Below are 22,089 nucleotides of genomic sequence, written 5' to 3' on the forward strand. Positions count from 1 at the left end.
TTACAAGGAACAAATTCACCCAGCAGACAATACAGCAGCACCATATTTCGGAAGTAAACTGAGAAATGCATTAGCATTTTTCACAGGAAATTGTGCTGCATTTTATCAAAAGTAAAATTCATAAGCACAGATACATTCCATAGTTATTTCTGATCATAGAAACTAGCAGTTCTGCTCAACACTGAGCTTTATAGTCATCCCACATATTTTTGTGAACTTAAGTAAGCTTTTTATATCAGGAGCACTGCAGACTGTAGTAATAATTCAAGCTAAGTAAGGCTAAACCATAGTAATAGTTCAAGTGTAGAAAAACTGTTTTTCTATCAAAGTTCTCCTTGCTGGAGAGGTTAATATTGGGCAGTATAGTTCCCCTCTAATAAACTCAGAAAGGTACAGGGCATCATAAGTTAGAAAATCCTGCTTCCTTTTTCTGAAGTGTTTGATGCCAAACATCATAATGGTCAGCACTTTCTGCACAAAATATGCTGCAATTACATAAGGTCCTTCTAGCACTTTGAATCTACCCAAAACCCATTAAAACCAACAATGCTGATATCCATCTACTGTGAGCAGAAAGCCAGTCCCATGCAGCTGTTCAGCTCTCTGCAGTGCACAATTCCTGGCTGACATTTGGAGTTGAAAGAACAGATCCTTCTGCTCTTGATGTCAAGATGCACTTTGCTATGTAGTCTTTCACAGGCTGCCAGAAAGTGTTTCTTGGCCCACACTTTGGGAAACAGTGATGCAACAATCTCAGCCCCTCACAGCACCTGACAAAACTGACACACTGGAACAGAAATATCAACATATTAGGAAATCAGGTAGGTAATGGCTCCTTGACCAGAACCTGATGGTTTTTCTTTATTCTTCCTTTGCTCTAAGAGTCTTGGTGAACAAACTGCAACCAGCATTGGCCCTAGAAGAGGTCAGGGAGCAGAGACTGAGGCTTACCATTGGCCAGTCACCCACACAGCACCCTCTACATTTAGAAAGAAGGTACTCATGTCTCAGAAGGGTGGTTAAAAGAGGGAAGACAGTAAATTTTAGGTTTTCCATGGCAAATGGACACTGATATATATGGTACAGTATCAGTGGATGATGTAACATAGGCATGCCAATGAAGAGTGGCATGAAATCCTTGCTGTTATAGAAGGGATTCTGCCCTTTAAAAAATACCCATTTCTCAATAGTAATTTCCTACACTTCTGCCTTATTCTTTTACCCTTACACTGATATAACAGGGTAATCATTACTTTGATGATTCATTCATGATGTCAAAATAGGGTGATGGTCAGAACCACTGCAACAGGAAGAAAGAGATGATGCTCCACATTTCATCAGTGAGATACCAATGTCTTCTTGCTTCACACAGGTGTTGTAACACTGATTATTTTAATGGGATGACATCCAAGGATATTCAGGGTTTGGGTCCTTTTTCAGGAACGAGAAATGCAGGCATAGGATTTTACAACTGTGAAGAGATCTGAGACACTGTGAAATAAATTACTTGCTGAAATTCAACAAAGAAGGCTGAAAGAGGCACGACTGCAAACTGATTTCCTTTTGTTAAGGACTGTATGTACACACCTCCTTACAGCAGGCTCTGTTCCCTCACTAAATTGTGAAATATTTGAAAACAACAATTACCATTTAATTGTGAAGAACAAACACCCAGAAACAATTATAAGCAGATGGAGCAAGAATAATGTAATCTGAATTTTCATAATTAACCACTCCTTTTTCTATTGGAAGCTGGAGTTTCTGAATCCTAAGAAGGGTTTCCTAGCTATTTTAGGAGCTCTATGCAATATAACTCATTTATTGTAAATGTTCAGTTATCAACATGGAAGATTAAAAATTTGATCAGTTAAAGAAGGGATTAAGTAGTTAACCAATAGTGTAATTCTCTGAAAGTTAAAATGATGTCTCATTTTATAAAAAAGATAATCCAGAAAAATCTGCTATGAATCATGTACAGTAACAGTGCCTGTGGCTGCAGTGTCAATATTTTTGCTATAAATAACAGTAAGACTCAATAGCTTATTTGCCTCAAGTACCTATTTGGAACCATATGTAGTATCTGCATACTGACCTGAATAGAAAGATGGCAAATTAAATATTCACGGACTAGATTAACACTTAAATAAATGTAAGCATTTTATTTTGCTTGGTAGCACAGAAAAACAGTAACTTTGAATTACCTCTATCTCAAAGGTGACCCTGTGCTAAATGACATCAGGCTATCACCCTCACACAACTTGATGTAATTCTGGGTTCTAGAAGAGGCAGCACTGTGGTAATTACTCATGGTATTGCAATAAAAGCACAGGAGACAGCTTTTCAGGTATTACCAATCTCTTGCTACAGATGAAAGCCCAGATTTTTGCAGTTCAAGGTCAGAAGAGGATTATCATTACAATAAAGATCCTGTTGGTGGAGTACTGGTCCACAGCCAATCAAACACAAGCCAGCTGTGCCCAGATGGCCAAGAAGGCCAACAGCATCCTGTCCTGTACCAATAGTGTGGCCAGCAGGACCTGGGCTGTGGTTGTCCCCCTGTACTCAGCAGTGGTGAGGCTACACCTCGAGTGCTGTGTCCAGTTCTGGGCCCCTCACTGCAGGCGAGACACTGAGGGGCTGGAGAGTGCCCAGAGAAGGGCAACAGAGCTGAGCAAGCGTCTGGAGCACAAGACCTGTGAGTGAGGCACGGCTGAGGGAGCTGGGGATGTTCAGTCTGGAGAAAAGGAGGCTCAAGGATGACACTCACTACACCACTACTAGTCTGAAATGAGGGTGTAGCCAGGTGGGGGCCATTCTGTTCTCCCAAATAACAACAGGAGATGGCCTCAAGTTGCAACTGGGTACTAAGAAAAATGCCTTCACTGAAAAGGTGGTCAGACATTGGAAAAAGATGCCCAGGAAAGTCTCCATCATCCCTGGAGACTTTTGAAAACTGTGTAGATGTGGTGCTTAGGGACATGGTTTAGTGATAGAGCAGACAATGTTAGGTTATTGGACTCAGTAATCTTAAGTGCTTTTTCCAGCCTGAATCTATGACACTATAAAAATGCCGATTCCTCTGTAGTGATTATGTAAGTAACATTAGGAGACTATATTCATAGGTCAGGCAGTGCAGCTAAGCCAAGTGAATCTGGGGCCAGGAGCTGGGTTCTGCAATTGTCTGCATCTTGAGGTTCTCATTGATAACTCTGAGTGTAGGCCAACTAAATCTGAAAATTAGCCTTTGTAATTTTGCAGAGTAGTTTTCTATATGAAGAGCATGTAATTAACAGAGAAAAGCTTTCTTCCACTTGATCACTCACAAAAGCATGCCTGTATGTGTACCTAATTAATAAAATAGCTAATAGCTTTTCCTACCTTTAAGAAAGGAATTAACTGGCTTTTCCCATGCCCAGTCTTCCCATTAAGAGACAGACCCCTTAAAAAGGATGAAAGCCGCAGTGGTTTCTAGCAGTGGTCTGGGAAAAGACAATTATGATCCCACCACATAATAATTGCTTTGATATTTATCAATAATCCACATGACAGGACAGTTCATGCTGTGAAGCACTGAGTGCCCTTTTCCAGTTTGAGTCCAAGGGCACAGAAAGCTGATAAAGCCTGTTTTGCTCACTACAAGTGCAAAAGAAATTGCTTTCTTTGTTTGCTAGGGGTGATTTAATATGGAAGGAGAGCAGCTCAGAGGCTTGGAATAATACAGTAGCACATAGAGATCAGAGAAGCAGCCAGATTGTAATTCTCAGTGTCCTGACTTTTGGGCTTAATTTCACTTTCATCAATCTCAACAGGAAAACTTGTCATCAACTTCAAAGCTACCTTTCATTGAGTTTAGTCCTTTCCCTCACAAAAGAAGAAAACAAAATAATTATTGATATTTAAAAAACCTGCACATATAAGGTTTATTCAAGTTCCATTTGACTTTTTTCCCTACTATCCTTCCTAAAATTTTAAGGAAGGACAATAATTTTAATGATGGGAAGAATTCTTAAGCAGAAAATTTACTTACTTTTAAAGCTTTGGCAAAGAGGATATGCTTACCAAGATGCTTCAAAAAAAAGCGCGATGCAAAATGAGAGCCTCATGAATGCTATTTGGTTTCGTTCCACCAAGCCTGACCACCTTTTTCTCAGATTCCACCATGTTCCTGCTTTGCCTTAAGACCATTTTGCCATTAATACAGTGACCTTTCTTTTTCTTGCATATAGTAATCCAATCAAGCAAGCAGAAATAAAACTTTTCTACAGCACACTGTACAGTGTTTTATGAGGCTTGAAAACCACAGGTTTCTAAGACAATTAAATGAAAGAGAGAACCACATCTTGACCCTTAAAACCGAGGATAAAGCATGAGTTTGCAATTCAGTCCAGCCTGTTACTAAGCCTATTGATGTTATTTTAAGATGAGAGTCTGTATTTCTTCACACATGTCTACATATGGGGTTTTAAATCAACATTTATTTCCCATGGCCCTAAAAAGAAGGGGCTGCATGGTTTGTTTTCTTTTTTAATGCTAAATACATAAACACCATATTACATCCTAAATAGCCTTATTGTGTTTCTTGCAAGTATGAATTGGACACAGGAAGTTATCCAAATAATTCAGTAAGTAATTTCAATACTAATCTATTTGAAAATTCTGTTTTTTAAGATTTATATTTGCAAATAATTACTAATATATTTGGAAATGTATTGTAAGAGACAATTAAGGAATAGGTGCAGAAACATCTCCATTCCTTTGCTTAAAAGGGCTTATACTTTATAGGAAACTTTAAATAAAGAAAGTAATAAATTTTCACCCCAACTTGCTACAAAGTTTCTTACTTATGTAACAAATTTTATTTACTGTAATTACAGCTGTTGGTCTTTCACCTGAACAAGAAATGGCTTTTTTCCACACGCAATGTCATGTAGTAAAGAATAGCACCGTGGGCCAATCTCATGATAGAATCAGATCATGATTACCTCAATGTAAAGCAAGAAATCAGCTGACTACAGTGATGTAGACCTACTGTTTCTATCTCTGTAGAAGGACAGTATAGGGAATCATTAATGTGATAAATTTGGTACAGTAAAATATGTCAATAGTTCAGTACATCATGTCCTTGGCCTCAGGCAGGAATGATTTGTTTGTTTGTTTGTTGCTTAGAAGGAGTCCATATTTAAGAAGAAATAGACTTTTTTCTCTGAATAACTAATCTGGAAAAATCCTATGAGGAGTGTACTGCTCAGAAACTTTAAATATTCAAGTAAGTCTTACGAAAAAGGGTTACTAGGCAGAAGACCGGTGAAATGGTGTAGGAAGCCTGCAAAATTACCATCCTAGAGAGCTGCACTGTTTCTGATTTACCTCCTGTATGGTGCACATGGCACCTTTCAGACCGACAGTGTGTGCACACATGCACATGTACACGTAAGTGTGCCCACACACACAAATGAGAAATGGCTCCTGACAATGAGACAATCAAAAGGTTACAAAATCACTCCAATAACGTGCTAAATTAAAATAAAGTGTATTAAATAAATACAATTAATATTAGGAATAAAGCAGAAAACCAGTAATATTTAAATAAAAATATATGCAAACAAAATTATTTGTAACAGCACGATGCTTTCAAATTATTTCAGTTTACTTTAAAAATCCGTAAGTCACTAATAATATGACAATAATAACTATTATTACTATTATTATTAGTAGTAGTAGTAGTAGCAGTAGTAGTATTAGTATTTCAAACTACTCCTGGACAAAGAAATTGTTGGTGTTCTAAAATCTGGGGGTCTTCCACTCAACCGTTTGATTGGCATAAATTTTTAGTTAAATGTTAACTTTGTGATTGTGCCTTGTAGCAACAGAAGGACTTTAATTAGTAATTGAATAAAAGCTTGCAGCACAAATTAAAAAAAACCAACAAAATTAACATCTGATTAATCCCTAAAGAGTTGCTCATCCTCTAATGTTACAATCCTTGCAAACTTCAACTTTCTCCCTTGGGCAAAAGTCTACATAACTAGACAGGTCTCAAATGATGCCCTGAAGGTCACCAAACACAGTCTGTGACAGCAGACGTGCCTTTTCCTCAGTGATCTATATCAGCTAGAGCTGTTTTACAGCAATGTGAGAGGGTAAAGAGTTTACACTAGCTGGTTATGCAATAAATGTCACTGGTATTACTGCTGACTTCAGACTAGACTTGCAGCATTAAGCAGTTAAGAGGTGATAAAGCAGGATTAATTCCTGAGGAAAATTTTTGATTAATTTATCAGCATAGTTTGTAGTAAAAATTCCCTGCTACCTTAATTCTTCCCCATACAGGAAAATATTTTGTGCCAATCCATTATTCTTTTAAGAGCAGGATTTTATCGTGGTTTTAATATCATTTCACATACACACCTTTAAGTCTGTTTTCACACATTCACCTTAAAGGAAGTCATCCAAGATCACAGCTATTTATGGCTGTTCATGTAAATCACAATACGGATGGCAATGGAAAGGCAATGGAATAGTGCAAAACACTGTAACTCAGCAGTAATTGTTCTTTGAGCTGCCCGGATGAAATTGTACCTGACAAGGACAGTAAAATCACCCAAAGTGAGTGAGTGGTTAAGGCAGGGCAGTAGTTACACTGCTAGATAAAGCTGCTTCAGAGGCAACGTGAGCTCTGAACCCTCCACCTGCTGTAGAAACAAATACATGATCAACACACTGAATTCTCACTGCTCTCCCCAGCCCTGAGGCCCACTTCTGTTACCAGCAAGGCAGTGGCTGTTTTCCCAGCACAGCAGGGTTTTTTTTTTTTTCATTTCCTTTTTTTCAGATCGGAACACAGGTACATGAATAAACCACCAATGACAGCAAATAGCTAATTTCCTCAAAGATACAGGTATTGCGTGCAAAATAACAGTAGGCAGTAATGTACTACAATATATATTCTGTCAGATGCAATTTGTTTGCCAAAAGTATGTCCTAAGGCTGCTTGAACTTAGGATTTTTCCATTTGCCTGTGACTGACCTGCACCTTGCAGTACAATTGCAAGAACTTCCAACACAAAAATTTGCAACAAAACCAAACTAAATCCAAACCATGATCTGACTATTTTCCTCAAAAGCAAAACAGGGCCTCAGCAGTAGTGTTTTGACTTAGGTTCTGTAATACAAAATGGTGCTGCCTTCTACCAGATATATCATTGATGACACTTGCAAAGATCTATTGCATGATCACACAGAGAAATAAGCTACTTCTTTAAATCACCTCTTGGACATCTATGTTTAATAAATAATCAGCAACTCAGTGACAGCTTGGGTGAGGATGAAAAGACTGATGGTATGCTAACATAAAATCGAATACATGACAAATCATCTTCTGATCAGGTACTGTGAATCACATTTATCTCTTTCCCATGATGAGTTGCTTTCCACTGAGGAAAGCAGCTGTGATTTCATACAGTTACCTAAGCACCTAGTCTAGGAGAAACTAGGTTATCATCTCATTACTTCAATAGGAAAATTAAAAATACTTTAAAAATATGCGCCTGTCTCAGAACAATACAGTGTAAGGAGCATTCTATAAGGTGTTCTACTTGAGAGACCAAATTTCTAGCATTTTGAAATGCACAGCTAAGTATTAATAAGGTATTTGGCTTGCACTGATAAACGAATATAGTGATTTTTAGCAGTAATTAATGAGAGGTTTGGAATTTTAAAAAAATAAAATCACAAAACCACCTTCCTTTTTCTAAGCCACCATCTCATGGTACATGTCTGTGCATGATAAATTCATTACAATTACCCAGTATTTGATCTACCTTGTCATGGTAGGTTCTAAAAAACCTCTCAGTGCCAAGAAAGCATTTGAACTTCTGGTTTGTGCCAATAGCACACTTATTGCTGCAAAGATTAATGGAAGCAGCCATTAAGTTAAGTGATAAAAAGTGATGTTTAAATAAAAGCTGCTGAAGAACAACAGAGCATGGCTGATCTAGGCTGAGGTGAAGGAAACCATTTACAGAGTAATTAACATCACACTAGTCACCATTTGCAGGTTAGACAAAACTTGGTACATGTCTGGGGACAAATAAGCAAGTCTTATTCTTTATATTGAAGTTCATTTTATAAACCGTAAAAAAGATGTTGCTAGATAGAATGTCGTAAGAGTTATAGGTGTTACAGCTGTTCATTTACACTCATCTCCAAGACATCTTCCCATCTGTTCTATATGCCATGTATAAAACACTTTTAATACTCATTCAACCCACACAGATCTTTCCAAGAGAAGCATGGGCACATACCTTATTTTTAAGAACTTTCCTGATCTCCACTTCTATATCTCTTTTGATGCAGAGCTCTCTTTGTTGTGAACACACTAGTCATTACACACTAAAAAATTCAAACTGCTTATAATTTTATTCCACAGTTACAAAAGCAAAATACATGAATTCTTGGGGGGAAAAAAAATCAAATGAGAAAGAACACAATAGAGCCTGTTTTCTCACCTCTACAGCTGGCAATGGAGAACTGACTCCTGCTAATAAAAACAACAAAAACCCAGATCATTAGCAGGAAAGAAGCACTTCATCAAACCTAATTTTTTGGCCTGTGGCCCTGGCAGTGTAGTGCTGGCTGCCAGGGGAGTGTCACCACTCAGAAAGGCCAAGGTCACTCGGAAGTCAGCAGTGCTTGGAGCATCTCACACTCCAAATGTGTGTGGCATGGCACTCTCAACACTGCAACAAGCACAGCCCTAGGGCAGCTCCTACTACCCACATCCCACATCCACAGTCTAAAACACATGTTGTGGAGTGGTCACTACTGCCTTGTAAAACAAGACCTGGAGAGTAGGGGAGTTAGCTGTGCCTTGCCTCTCAAAACTACATGATGAGTGCAGCACCAACTTAAAACGGGAAGTGAATGTGGGAGATCTGTATGTAATTTCATAAAAGTTGAACACTCTCATCCCCAAAATCTGAAGACCTTGTAAAAGCCTTTGGATTTTCTTAAATATTTATCTGAGAGGTAAATCTGGAGAGCTATCTTGGGGGGAAAAAGTCTCTACTTTTTCCCCCCAAGATAGGAGGAATATGGGTCAGATGGAAAAGCAGTACCATACTGCTGCACCTGTGTCTGGCATTTCTGAACACAAGGTGAGCCAAAAAAAGATTTCTGAACCTCTTTTTGATTTTAAAGTAAAGCTCTTCCAGAGATAAAGCAAAGCACCCCAAAGCTGGCAGATATTTTGAGGTCTGGTTTACTGATTTGGAGTGAAATTCCACCTACAGTCTCCCATAGCTCTCACATTCTGTGGAGGAATGGACCAAAGTATCCAAAACTGAGGAAGAACACGACATTTATAACATCCCTCGATTTTCCTCTCTTTGTACAGCCTCTGGTACAATAAATTTAGCCATGTCTGGAGTTCTGATACACAGCATGGTAAATTTTGCCAACATAGCTGGCTTTGCACAGCCTCTAAGATGTATAATTTATCTTCTCTTTAATTACATATACTTATTATTTTTAAATATACTGATGGATTTTTTTCCCTTGCTATTTATTAATGGTGGCACAGTTCTAGACTTCCTTTCCCCATCATAATTAACAAGGGAAGCATCTTAGTGGATGGCCATGTTTTAAGAGAATTTAACCTACACTGTATTTGCATGCTGTCACTTTTTGCTCATTACCAAAGTACACACATAAAGTACCAAGAGACTCCTGTGGTGAAAACTATAATCATTGCCTCACAGTCAATAAATTACTGACAAGTGCTAAAAGAAACTGAGAATAGTTTCCATTTCACTGTACTAATGGTTTCATATATAAAGTATCAGCCTATGGTTATGTCAGTTAATAGTCCTAAATTGAAACAACAATGCTAAAAATGCAAGGCAAATTAACTCATAGTTCCTGTTACTGGAATAACATTAAATTAACACAGAAGTAGATTGAAAGTTTTTTGAGAGAATAAAAGCAGATAAAACGTGACACAAAACCAGACATTTATCTAAACAAAAGATATTTCAATGTCAGTGCTGAGGCTTATGTTTCAAACATGTACTTAAAACAATGCATCTGTCTTGCAAGATCCAGATACTCATAGCTCTGTATTCACACACGTGATTGCACAAGTAGACCAACTGAGAATTGTGTCTAGAATAAAAGTCAAATCTTCCTAAGAACTATGAAACACTGCGGACTATGAAAACTACGAAAAAAAAAATCTTGGTAGTGAGAAAAGAAAGGTTATTCTGTAGATATAATTACTGGGTCTGTGGATTCAACATTAAGAAGCCCTGGAAGATGAAGTTTCAATTTTTCTCGTACACATGCAGGTAACTTGTGTTTTACCTTGAACACATATTGTATCAGGCATTATGACAGTGAATGTGCATGTGCAGTGCTGATACAACCACCAAGCATAAAAGCAACTAAAATACTGTTACTTTCCTTTAGAATGCAAATACTGCCATTAAGTACACCGTGGCAACACTTGAGATCAATGTGGATCTTAAAATATCACACAAAAGCTATTCAAGCTTTTTGAGAAAACAAAATTGGCAGTAAAATAATAGCTATGCCATGTTGGTAAAAATAGCTCATTTTCCAAATGTAGTTCTCTGTAAACGTAGAAAAACTGCAACTGTCTTGTATATACCGTAAGCTATTTATCTAAAATGGTACTGTCAGTGAAACAGATGTCATTGCACAACATCCCTGTACCACCCACATTCTGTTCTCCTAGTTGCCAAACAGAACTGTTTTGAATTATTTACTGAACAATCAGATTCAAGCATTTCTGCAATGATCTCCATGCTACTTTAAAGGAAAAAAAGTACTGAAGCACTGAAGTTTCCACATGATGTTTTAACATGACTTAATACATTCAACAAAACTTCACCAATACAGACAATGAAGAACAGACTGAAATCTTAGCAGAAAGTTTTAAAAAAGTCTTATTTTTAAGAAGTTTGCCCATTAGCTTTTTCTGTTTTCCTCTTCCTGTCTATTATAATAAATTTCAGGCTTATGTTTTTAAACATCTTTGTTCAGCTCAGGAAGATACCAAATTAATACCAAAGTCTCCACCTTAGTCCTAAAAGTCTTCTGTTCTTTGCTGGATAGCTACATAAAACCTAAAAATCATGCCACAGAAGAAGTTAGGCTGGACAGGACTTTGGGGGATATCAAGTGGTGGGATGGGTGGGATGGCACTTACTACAGTAGGGCCCATTCAGTGTGACTTGTTAGAGACCTATCTTGATCCACATATACCATATGCCATCCTACACTGTAGAACCCAGCCATCTGGTTTTTATCTTGTCTTTTCATGCTGTCTCGCTGTTTCATCTATCCTCCTTTTTTTCATCCTCCTCACAGTGCTCTCTGGAGTTCATCAGTATCAGACTGCCATCAGGCTTCCTAGGGGGTGGCACGAGGTGCAGAACTATCCACAGTTCAAACAGAACCTTGCCAATGAACTCTATGAACTCTAAATGAAAAAAGCTTGTAGTCTGTCCTCACCAGTGCCACAAAATTGTTCCAAAAATTAAAGTCACCAGATTTTCTCAACCTGGACTCTTTAATAATCCAGACTGTATATGTTTGAAAGCATGCGAAGGAAAATAGTGATCACATTGAAATTCATACAGAGTACTCTGTCTGCATTTAAATTTGTACAAGGAACCAACACACTAAAGAAAACAAGATCAGAAGTTCAAATAGTCACTATTTTCTAGTACAAAAAAAAATGTGCTTTAATTTTTAAGAATGGGGAAGAGAAATCAAAAAGGCATCTACAGAGATATGCATGCATTGCAGCAACCTGATGAATACACCTAGAGCAGATGAAAGCTAGATAAAAAAAATACGTTCATATCTTTAGCCTTTCCTCATGGGAAATACCATCCATGAGAACATAAAACTTTCTTCAGCCTCTCAGGACAACTGAGAATAAAAGCACTGATATTAACATTAAAACACATTTTAGTATCTCAAGAGGTTTCTCATCTTATCAGTTTTTTAATCTTTGGTGCTTGTTTGCTAATAAGCCACCTAACTCTTCACTATCCAGCTTTATGTTGCCTTATTTAGACTTCTCAAATTTGTTGAGCTGCTTTCAGATTACAACAGTCTTAAAGATAAATACGACACACATGTTTTTTTAGCAGAATACTTTCCAGTTTGGCAGCAGCAGTCAACAACAGATTCACAGAGGGAGTTTTGGTTAGAAGAGAGAGAATTTTCTCTATTCTCCTGAAATTAAAATATTTCAAGAGATTTAAACACACCCAGTTCCAGAGAGCTGCCTAGCAATTCTCTGTCTCAATGGGGGAAAAGAGAGTGAAAAAGTTTCCATCAGAAACAACTGAGACCACAGATTCTCAGTTCAGTATGCTAATTCGATACATACAATTGTACATACATGCTCTTGATGAGTGGAAGCAAGCTAGGCTAATAGCTAATACTTTGGAGAGGAAATATTTTTTGCCACCATTATTATTATTATTATTTATTATTACTAATTGCCATTTTAGACTATCATTTCTGTGATACTTATAACCCTCACTGTTTAGGAAATAAACATCCATGTGCCTTGCATTCACTACGAGGCACCAGACCTCAGACTATCAAAGCATTTTATCCTTTGCTTTAGAGAGTAACTTCAAGCTGAAAGCCCTAGGCATCTCTGTTAGGCTTGGGACTGCACATAATAGTTTTTCTTTTTACTTTTTTTTTTTTTTAATTCAAAAAGCAAGACAACCAATTATCTAATAATAGCAAATAAATTAAGAGAGAACTTCACTGCGATTTTATCCAACGCCCATAATCTGTGACATCCTTGCTATTAAAAAATTACATTCATCCTCCTTAATGTTGTTCAAGCAAAGAATAAAATCATTCATAATGGCTTATAATTTCAAAGTGTCAGTGGAATATTCAAAATTACATCTTTACAGCATGGCTCACAGAGTAAAAACATGGTCTGACACCTTGAAAAGCTATTTTCCTCAGGAAGCAGAAAATATGCATTAGCTAAATTGCAATAAAATTAGAGCATCTTTCATCTTTCTTCACCCCTCAATGATTCATGAATACATTATTTTATCATTTTAATTAAATTCAAGTTAATTTAGGAGAAATATTTTCATGAAACATACGATGCAAAGCTTGTGGTTTTAGGAAAAGTAGCCAATTTTTAATTTTTTTTCACCCCTATCTGAAATCTGAGTACCTGTGTTATAAACAAACTCTAACTAATTAATATGTTAAACAATAAATGAGTGGTCCTAAAGGTATCCTTTTAAAATCAAGTCTAACTAGAGTTCTTCAAATATAAATAATGCTCAGTGTGGTTCTCAAATGATTTTTTCTTCTATTCAGCCAAAAATAAACACCTTGATATACAGCTACTCTCCCTTACCTTGTAGCCTCAACAACACAAGACAGTTGCTTTTCATACTGATGATTGCTTCAGACCAGTTAGAGATTTATATTTTCTGTCCTTTTTTGGATAGATAAAGTTTGCTCCATATACCATAGTCTTTCTATCACCACATATTTTTAGCACTGTCAAAGGACTTACAATGCACTATGAACTCTTAGATTATTTAGAAACCAACTAATGTAGTGAAAGAAGCTCTTTGCTAGTTATGCAAGTATTTTGTTGGTATTGACCTTTCTTTTCATTTACTTATAAAATCCAATGAAAATGAGCATGCTGATTTTGGAAAACAAACAAACAAACCCTAAAAGGAAAATACAAAGTTACAAGTAACTGTACAGCTGTTAAACCTTGTTAGAGAATAAAATAAAGAGGGAAAAAAAAAAGATACTTTTTTTGGGTTTTGATTTTGATGGTTTGTAGCTTCCCCTAAAACCGGATGTATCTATCACACAATGTATCTGTCAAAATCTACCTCTCCTCCTGTTTATGTGCCTGTGCATTGATACTGGTGGATTGTGTCTCTTCTGAACCATTTCACATAGGACTGCTAAACAAAAGAAACAGGACAGTGAGCAGCTAGGTCCCTGATAATGTGAATAATTACTGTATAATAAAGCTTTATCTGATGAATATACCCAAAGTCATACAAAAACAGACATTCCAACCAACATACTGCAACATGCAAAAGTATTAATCAGCTCAGCTTCATGGGTCCTTTAAATATTGCTTGCTTTAAGAAGAAAACTGTTCAAAAGATTATCATAATCGGTGGAGACCCACCAAGCCCTCTGTGCATAAATTTCATTATATGCTTGTGGAGAAAAATTAGTTTGCATAGTTGCAAATGGCATATGGGAAACCATCCTCCTTAAACAGAGAACCTATGACTTTTGCCATTGTGGTCACACTTTCCACGAGTTTTTTTTCATGTAATTGTCGCTAATTACAACAGGAAGTTAATGCTGCATTATCAGCATCAGTAGATGAAAAACAGGTATAAAAATACCTTTGTACATTTTTCTGAATTACTGGTACCTCCTCTAAAGAAGAAAGTGCATTAAAAGTCTTTAGAAAGCAAAATTTTGTCACAAGATTCTCCCCAGATATTGTCACTGCTTAATCCAAAAGCTTAGGGAAAAAATAGCTCAGACCTCATCAATGTGCCAAAATGCTGAGTAAAGGTTTATGTCTTTTTGCTGGCATTTTCTTTCTTGCTTTCTGTGTGATCAGGATCATTCTGGAATTAAAAGCTATTTATTTGCTAGCAGGCTATTTGTTCTTTTGTTTTCAATGTTATCAGTTTGATTAAACAGAAAGACATTTGAGCAAAACACAGAACTTTTCTATATTGGTTACTGTACTATAATAGAACCCTTATGCTATAGAAAGGACATTATTACATATAATTCAACTAAAAATTGAACCAACCTTTCCTTCAGCATCTGTTGTTACCTTCTCAACCTTGTTCCTGTTTAAAAATTTCTTCACCAATTCTTCTACTTGGACATTGAACTTCATAAATGTCACATAGAAAAAATACGCTGTCAGGAGTGTTATGCTTTCCCACCACATTATGAAGTTATCCAGAAAAAAGATGATTAGCAAGATCAAGTCGATGATGTAAAAGGACATATCTCGGAAGAGTGGCCACCAAGTAAGGTTCAAGATCTCCTTAGAAAATAAAGCACACATTCCAATAACAAATAGGATATTGAACACGGCAGATCCCACTATTGTACCAATGCCAACGTTGCTGTGGGATATAAACACTCCTATCAAAGAAGTGAAGAGTTCTGGGGCTGACCCACCAGCAGCCATGAAGGTTGCCCCTGCCACATCATCAGAAATGGCCAGTTTTTCAGTGATGACAGTCAAGGAAGGAACAAAGAACTCATCACAGACTATGGCTAAGGCTATAAACATGTAAATCATTCCAATTATATGGAGGATCACTGCTCCCTGTCTCCTCTCCTCAAGAGAGAAAAGGTCCTCTGGGTACTCTCCCTTCGCATGATCATCTGTTTCATTGTCGCGCCCAGCTTCATATTTCATAGACGCATGTGGATCTGGAGTGCCGTTTTCATTCTGTTCTGTGAAATCCAAGAGAGTTCTTTGGTGTCCACGCACCAGCTTTTGGCTATCTAGGCTGCTTACCAGCGCCATGCTATGTGGTTCCATCTTGAAAAAGGCACTCATTGAAAGTGAGAAAGTACTAATGGCCACTACACTGACAAGGAGCCCTACAATTCGTATCAGTCTCAGTTTTTTCCTAACATTCTGGTGCCACCTGCAACCGAACAGCGGTTCCGCCAAACACCACTCCTCCAAGACACCAACAACAGTCTTTTTCTGAAGAGCCATTTCGTGTTCTGTGCGAGATGCTGAGGGAGTCAGATGAACCGTTCCTTCATACTTTTCTCCAGCTTTGAAGTTAGAAGTGCTGTAAGAGTCTTCCCAGAATCAAGTACTTCTACTCTTCACAGGACGTGTTTTCTTCATTCGTCTTAAAAGAACAAACATATTATTGATATTAGTGAAAGAGGAAGTGATTAGAAACTTCTGAAAGCATTTTATACACTGGGTTGCATTTAAAATTTAAATCAGAACACACAGCATAAAGCTCTGTCACATCCCACCAGACACAGCAATTATATGTTTGTTTAAGCAGTAACCCCGTGGATAACAATTTACCAATACTCATTTTATGCCTCTCATGTGCCTCTTCCACTGCTCTCCTCAGTTGCTGACCAAAAAAATATCCTAGTGGAAGGTAAAAACTGTCCCCAGATGTTGTACAAAAATGAGGAAACTATTACTTTAATGGATACACCAAAGATTATTACCTGCTGTAATTACTTTCCACTATGAACATGTAATGCCCAAATCCCAAATGCAGGGGCAACACTGCCAGAAAAAAAGCAATCAAAGTGCTAACAAGCATCTCATCAGACCTTTAGACAGCTGAGGCAGCATTAATTGAAATGTTATGTGTGCACAGTGCAACAGTCATTGATGTGTAAGTAGAACGCTGGTGCTGGAACAGGACTGAAATGGGAGTAGCTCCTCTATAAAATCAACTCAGGTTTACAGAGAGAACTTGGCTTGCTTCTGATCAGACCTAGTACACTGTCTTGGATGAGTGAAGACAAAATTTTCAGTCACCCCTCATTTTGTTTTGATTTATGTCATGCATTTAGAATAAATGTAGGATGTTACTAAGAATACCTACGCAGTACCTTTTAAAAGTCCTCCTCTTACCAATACTTAAGAAAATAGTTTAAATTTACACAAGAGTTGATCCTGAAACAAATGAAATGGTAAAGAATTATGCAAGAATGACTATTCACGTATGGCAGAGATAAGTGTTCTTGACTAAAAGCCCTCTAATACAGGGGAAAACCTCTAGACAATAACAGGTGTTTCGGTAAAGGAATTTGAAGAATATCTGTAATGTAGAAGTTAGTTACATATACGTTGTGCAGAGTAAGTTGTATTTTATATGAAATAAAAGATAAGATACTTTCTCAACAAACCTGAACGTTAGTCTTTACAACTACTGCCCAAAAATACTTTGTTACATCTCTTATTCAAGTCATTTGTAGCAGTAGCTGAATTCTGAACAATCAGCAGAATAACTGATTTTATATTCTCAAATACAAGATTACAGCTATTACATTCAGTTATTTCCCTATAAGCTAATAAGTCATTCGCAGTTTCTCCTGATTTTTTTCAAACAGTTTCCACACTAAGATGTCATAGAGACATACTTCATCTGCAAGATGCAGTAGCCCAGCAGAGATATTTATTTTCCACCTCAGATTTAACACTCGACGGACCGCCACAGAAACACTTAGCAGGAAAGATAGCCGAACGGCACCGCCACCGCAGCCGCGCACAGCCGGCGGCTCGGGCCGGTGTCCGCGCTGCCTTCACCGCTGCGCGAACGGGATACGGGAGAAGCGCTCATGCTGTCCCCGGCACTGGCACGGCAGAGCTCAGCCAGACCGCTCCCGACACGGCGGACCCCAGACCCCGACGGAGCGCAGCGCAGCCCCCCGCCGCCCCGCCTTCTTCCCCGTCCCCCCGCGGAGATGCCGCAGAGCCTCGCCTAACTCAGCCCAAGTTCGCACCGCTCCGCCGCGCTCCTCTCCACGCCGCACAAACTTTTTCCACCTCCGAAAGGGGAGCGGGTCCAGCCCCGAGCGCGGAGAGCCGCGGAGGCACCGGCCGGGGTCTGGGGACACCGGTCACCCCTCGGCAGCCGGTACCGCCCATGGAGGCGGGAATTTGCGGATGGGAGTCCCCGCACCGCCGCAGCCCAACCCCCGCCCGCGCACCCCGCGGCGCTCACCCGGAGCTGCGCTGCGCTGCGCGCCGGCCCGCGGGCGCTCGGCAGGGGCACGGCAAGGAGCGGGATGGGGACGGGGACAGGGACGGGCGGCCCCTGCACAGCCCCGAGCCGCTCCGACTGCGGCGGGCGGCGGCAGCGGATCCGCCCCGAGCAGGCGGGGCAGGCGGCGCCCCGCCCCCGCCCGCCGCGATCCCGCGGGAGTCGGGGCACTGGCCGAGCATGGGGGGCGAGGAATTTACTGCTTTCCCTTCTCCCCTGCACCCCGGGCTAGCTGGCGCGGTTTAAGCGAGGTAAAATGCAGCGCTTCTAGCGAAGGTCTTCAAGCCTCGAAGAGCGCGATTATTTTAAAAAGGTGAGGCCTTCTGAGCAAAACATCCTTTATGTCAAATGAAGGGGAATCAGGTAATGAAAGAAAAGGACGTTTCATTTTGGTTTTGATTTAAGGACGACGACATACCCACGATTAAGCTATTCATCATGATTAATTTACTGCTGAGAAGAAATTTCTTAAAACTGCATTTCAAAGTTGCCAAAGAGAACAATAAAGGTGCTCTGAACAGACAAGAAAATAGGAGAATTCCTTGGCCGGAGCTCTTTCCTTCTCTTTTTGTCTTCTGCTTTCAACATAAGTATTTCCCCAATAAGCTGTTTTTCATGAAGTAATTGCTTCAAAACTCACAAACTTTGAAACAGTTACAATGCAGCTCTGCCACAGCTAAATTCTTGTAGAATTTCTTTTTCTGTGCTGGAGATCTATTAGAGTACACAGGTGATGGGCTTTTGAAATAGCAGTTGCACTCCTCCTCTACGCCATTGTTTAAAAACCCTACATGGATAAACTAAAGCAATCCAGTGTAGGTGGGCCAGTACCCCAGGATGATCCTGATTGGTTCAGGGCACTTTAAGAGGAACTTCATGTGGAAGTCTTGAAAAATGCAGAGCCCAGACAAGAGCAAGGATATTCGGATGGCTTGGGTAGGACAGCCATTGAGATCTGTGAAGAGTTTTGTAAACAGCTCACTAACTTGTCCACTTTCAGTGACATCCTTTGCACATTCTGAAAAGCCCTACTGTAAGAGGTGAACCCTCAGTCTCTTTGGGGTAAAAATAACCTTTTTCAGTTTCTACCTTCTTCATTTTGTACTCTGATTTCATCCCTTGGCAAACAGAAAATAACTGTTAATTGGTGCTTCACAAAGAATGCAAAAATGTAAGAATTTTTCTTAACACACAGATATTATAAGTATTATTACGACATCACATGAAAAATAAGGACCACTGGTATAAGCCTGGCGTGCACAGTCTGTTTATATTTTCACATTTTGTAGGCATTTTGTAGGACCTGGGCTGTTTGGTTTGCCCTTGGCATTAATGGGAAGCCCATAAGTTGTAAAGACCTAGGACATGGCAAAACCAGATACACCAAAGTACAGCAGGCATTTTAGAAATTATGTGGCCACAAAAGAAAAGGTTACAAAGATATGTCCAGAATTGCACTGGTTTCTAGTGAGAGCCATAGCTGAGTCATGCACACAAAGTGCTCTTTAAGGCCAGAGTCTGCTCGTGCAGCGTACATTTATTTCGTCTTACTTATTTGGGAGGTGGTCATTGCTGGCTGGCAATGGAGGGGGGCCCATTGACTATCACAGCTTGTCTTTGCCTTCAGTCTCAGGATGATGCAAGAACACATGTGGAGATTGCTTTTAACCGTGCTTCTAGAGACCCCACATAGATAAGAATTAGCTAAAATGTGGATTTACTTCTGTATCCACATATGCAAGACCTAAATGAAAATTCATCTCAGAAATTCAACCTGTGTGCACTATACAATGTGCCAAGGATTAAGGGTAGGTGTGCATATAAAATTTCTTGTGACTGCTGAATTGTTGGTTTGTAGTCTATGAAAAGTGGCCACTTGAAAAAATACCAAAAATTGTTTTACAACTTCACAGATGGCCCAAAGGCAGGCTGAGATATGTGTGTACTACCACAATTTTATCAATTTCTGAAGTAAAAATTGGAAATAGGTGACTTTTGCAAATGACCACAGGGGGAATATGTAAAAAAATCCACCTATAATTATGCTACTATATTCCCTATAATGATATTATATACCATCCAAAACTCCATGTATCTGAATTCTAATATTCATCTGTTTCTCTCTACTTGCAATGGTTTTTCTCCCAACAATAAAAATATGTTGCAAGCCAGGGACAATAATATCTGTAACAAAAATTATGTGGCTCATAGATGAATATCTCTACCAGACTTAAGCATTTTGAATCAGCTGACCCATTCTCCTATAAATTCTGCCCAATAATCAGGAGAAATAAGCACAGTTACATTAGTGTAAGAAGGATAATAACAATAAAAGAAATCCCTTTTTTTTTTTCCTTACAAAATTAAACACCTGGTATCCTGGTTAAAAACAGAATAACTAAATGATTTTAATGAAGCAATATTTGCTTCACGGCTGGTTCAATGTTTCTCTTTAAAGAGAGGGGAGAAGGCACCTCTGCACCTACTCCTACACATTCATAAGTGTAACTAGGTTTTCATTTTTATTTATGTTTATTTATATTCATGCTGAATATATAGTTTTTAATACCTTATCTGTAGTTTACTGCAACATGTGTGAGGAGTCATTTGAATTCATAAGCCATTCTTCTTCATCAATTCCTATTTCCAGGAAGCTCCAAGAAGTAAATTTTTTTTCTTTTTATTTTTTTTTCTTTTTTTCTTTTTTTTGTTTTTTTGAACAGTATTTTTGTTTTGTCTATTTGCTTGCTGTTGTAAACCTTCAACTTGGTAAAACCAAGCACAGAGATGTTTTTTGTGCTAGAGAGGGAAGGAGGAGGGAGTCAAATGAAAAATCCTAAATAACAACATCTCTAAGTACCCCAGCAGTACCTTCTAAAGCTGGAAGATAAAACTGATGAGGTTACCATGACTACAGAGGCGGCATATTTGAATGAAAATGGATGTTAAGCTTTTAAATGCTAATTGCAGCTGGGAACAGGTGACATTTGAAATATCAAAATTATTTCACACTTTGCCATTTGTAACAAGTGAAATGGGATGGAAAAGATTACAGCATAGAGTTAAATTAAAACACTGGATCTGGTTTCAGCTGAGATAGGGTTAATTTTCTTTAACCAGCTACTTTAATATTCTTGAAGCAGCCACTATGGGGTTATGTTTTGGCTTTGTGGTGGAAACAGTATTGATAAGTCAAGGATACTTTATTACTGGTTTTATTAGCCATCATCAAGGCCTTTACTGTTTTTTACCACACCCCACCAGCAAGAAGGCTGAGGGTGCACAGGGAGCTGGAAGGGAAAGCAGCCAGGCAGCTGAACCCAGTTGACCCAAGAGATATCCCGGTGTCATCCTCAGCATGTCTCAGCTGGGGAAAAGGAGCAAGAAATGTTCTTGATGATTATCTTTGTTTTCCCAAGTCACCATCACATATGACAGAGGCCTGCTTTCTTGGGAATGGATGAGCTCTTTTCTACCCACGGGAGATGACAATTGAATTCCTTGTTTTTTGTCCTTTGCTTGCATGAGCAGCTTCTGCTTTATCTTTTAAATAATTTTTATTGCAAACCCATGAGTTTTCTCACTATTTTCTCATTGCTTCTGCCCTCTATCTTGAGGAGGGGTAGTGAACCAGTAGCTGTGTATGTCTAGCTGATGGCTGGGGTTAAACCAAAATAGTCCTTTTTGTCACCCAGTGTGATTATTAAAGGGTGCAAAATAATGTTTGATTGGAATGTGCTAGATTGAATTTATAGCAGTTATGCTGCTTTGCCATTAATCAACAGGTTCCTGTGCTTGCCATGGCTGTGTGTTAGAGACTAGTGCTTATTAGTGACTGTGTTTTGCTTTCACGCTTGCTGTAGAGCTGTCTGCTGATCATGTTATTCTGCTAGGCCTGGGAATGTTCTGGTAAGAGCTGTGGTGATGCATGTGGGCTGGCAGATGGCCAGGGCATCACTGCTTATTCTGTTTAGTGGGCAAGCTATAACTCCACTGTGAAATCAACTGAAAGGGACTGTGACCGGTGATTAAGTGCACACAGGAAAGAGCAGGGCACTCCACATTCTCTGTGGCCATGGTTATGCCTATACCACTGCAGGTACACCTCTGAGAGGACTGTGGCACAGGGATTAATCCCTCCTGCAGCAAGAAGAGCTTGAAGCGTGCATGAGGTCATGTTGGAGCACCTCAATGTGTGTAGCCAGGGAGAAACCCACTACAGATCAGATGTGCCCCATGAGGG

The 22,089-nt window shown here is 38.9% G+C and overlaps 1 protein-coding gene across 5 annotated transcripts in view; it reads right to left on the bottom strand.

The window, feature by feature from the left end:
- The window catches only part of SLC24A2 (solute carrier family 24 member 2), a 112,490-nt gene extending 94,566 nt beyond the window's left edge, over positions 1-17,924 (bottom strand). The window contains exons 1-2 of one of the 5 annotated variants that reach the window (XM_015615369.2): positions 17,808-17,924; positions 14,885-15,959 (exon numbers count right to left, since the gene is read on the bottom strand). In XM_015615369.2, coding sequence (XP_015470855.1) covers positions 14,885-15,817 — 933 coding nt within the window. In that variant the 5' untranslated portion in view covers positions 15,818-15,959; positions 17,808-17,924. Of the gene's footprint in view, positions 1-14,884; positions 15,960-17,569; positions 17,714-17,807 lie in introns of those variants that run through there. The other 4 variants (XM_015615368.2, XM_015615370.2, XM_015615373.2 and 1 more) reach the window with 4 other exon arrangements.
- Positions 17,925-22,089: the final 4,165 nt, after the last annotated feature.

Source organism: Parus major, chromosome Z (assembly GCF_001522545.3).
Source record: "Parus major isolate Abel chromosome Z, Parus_major1.1, whole genome shotgun sequence".
Classification (NCBI taxonomy): Eukaryota; Metazoa; Chordata; class Aves; order Passeriformes; family Paridae; genus Parus; species Parus major.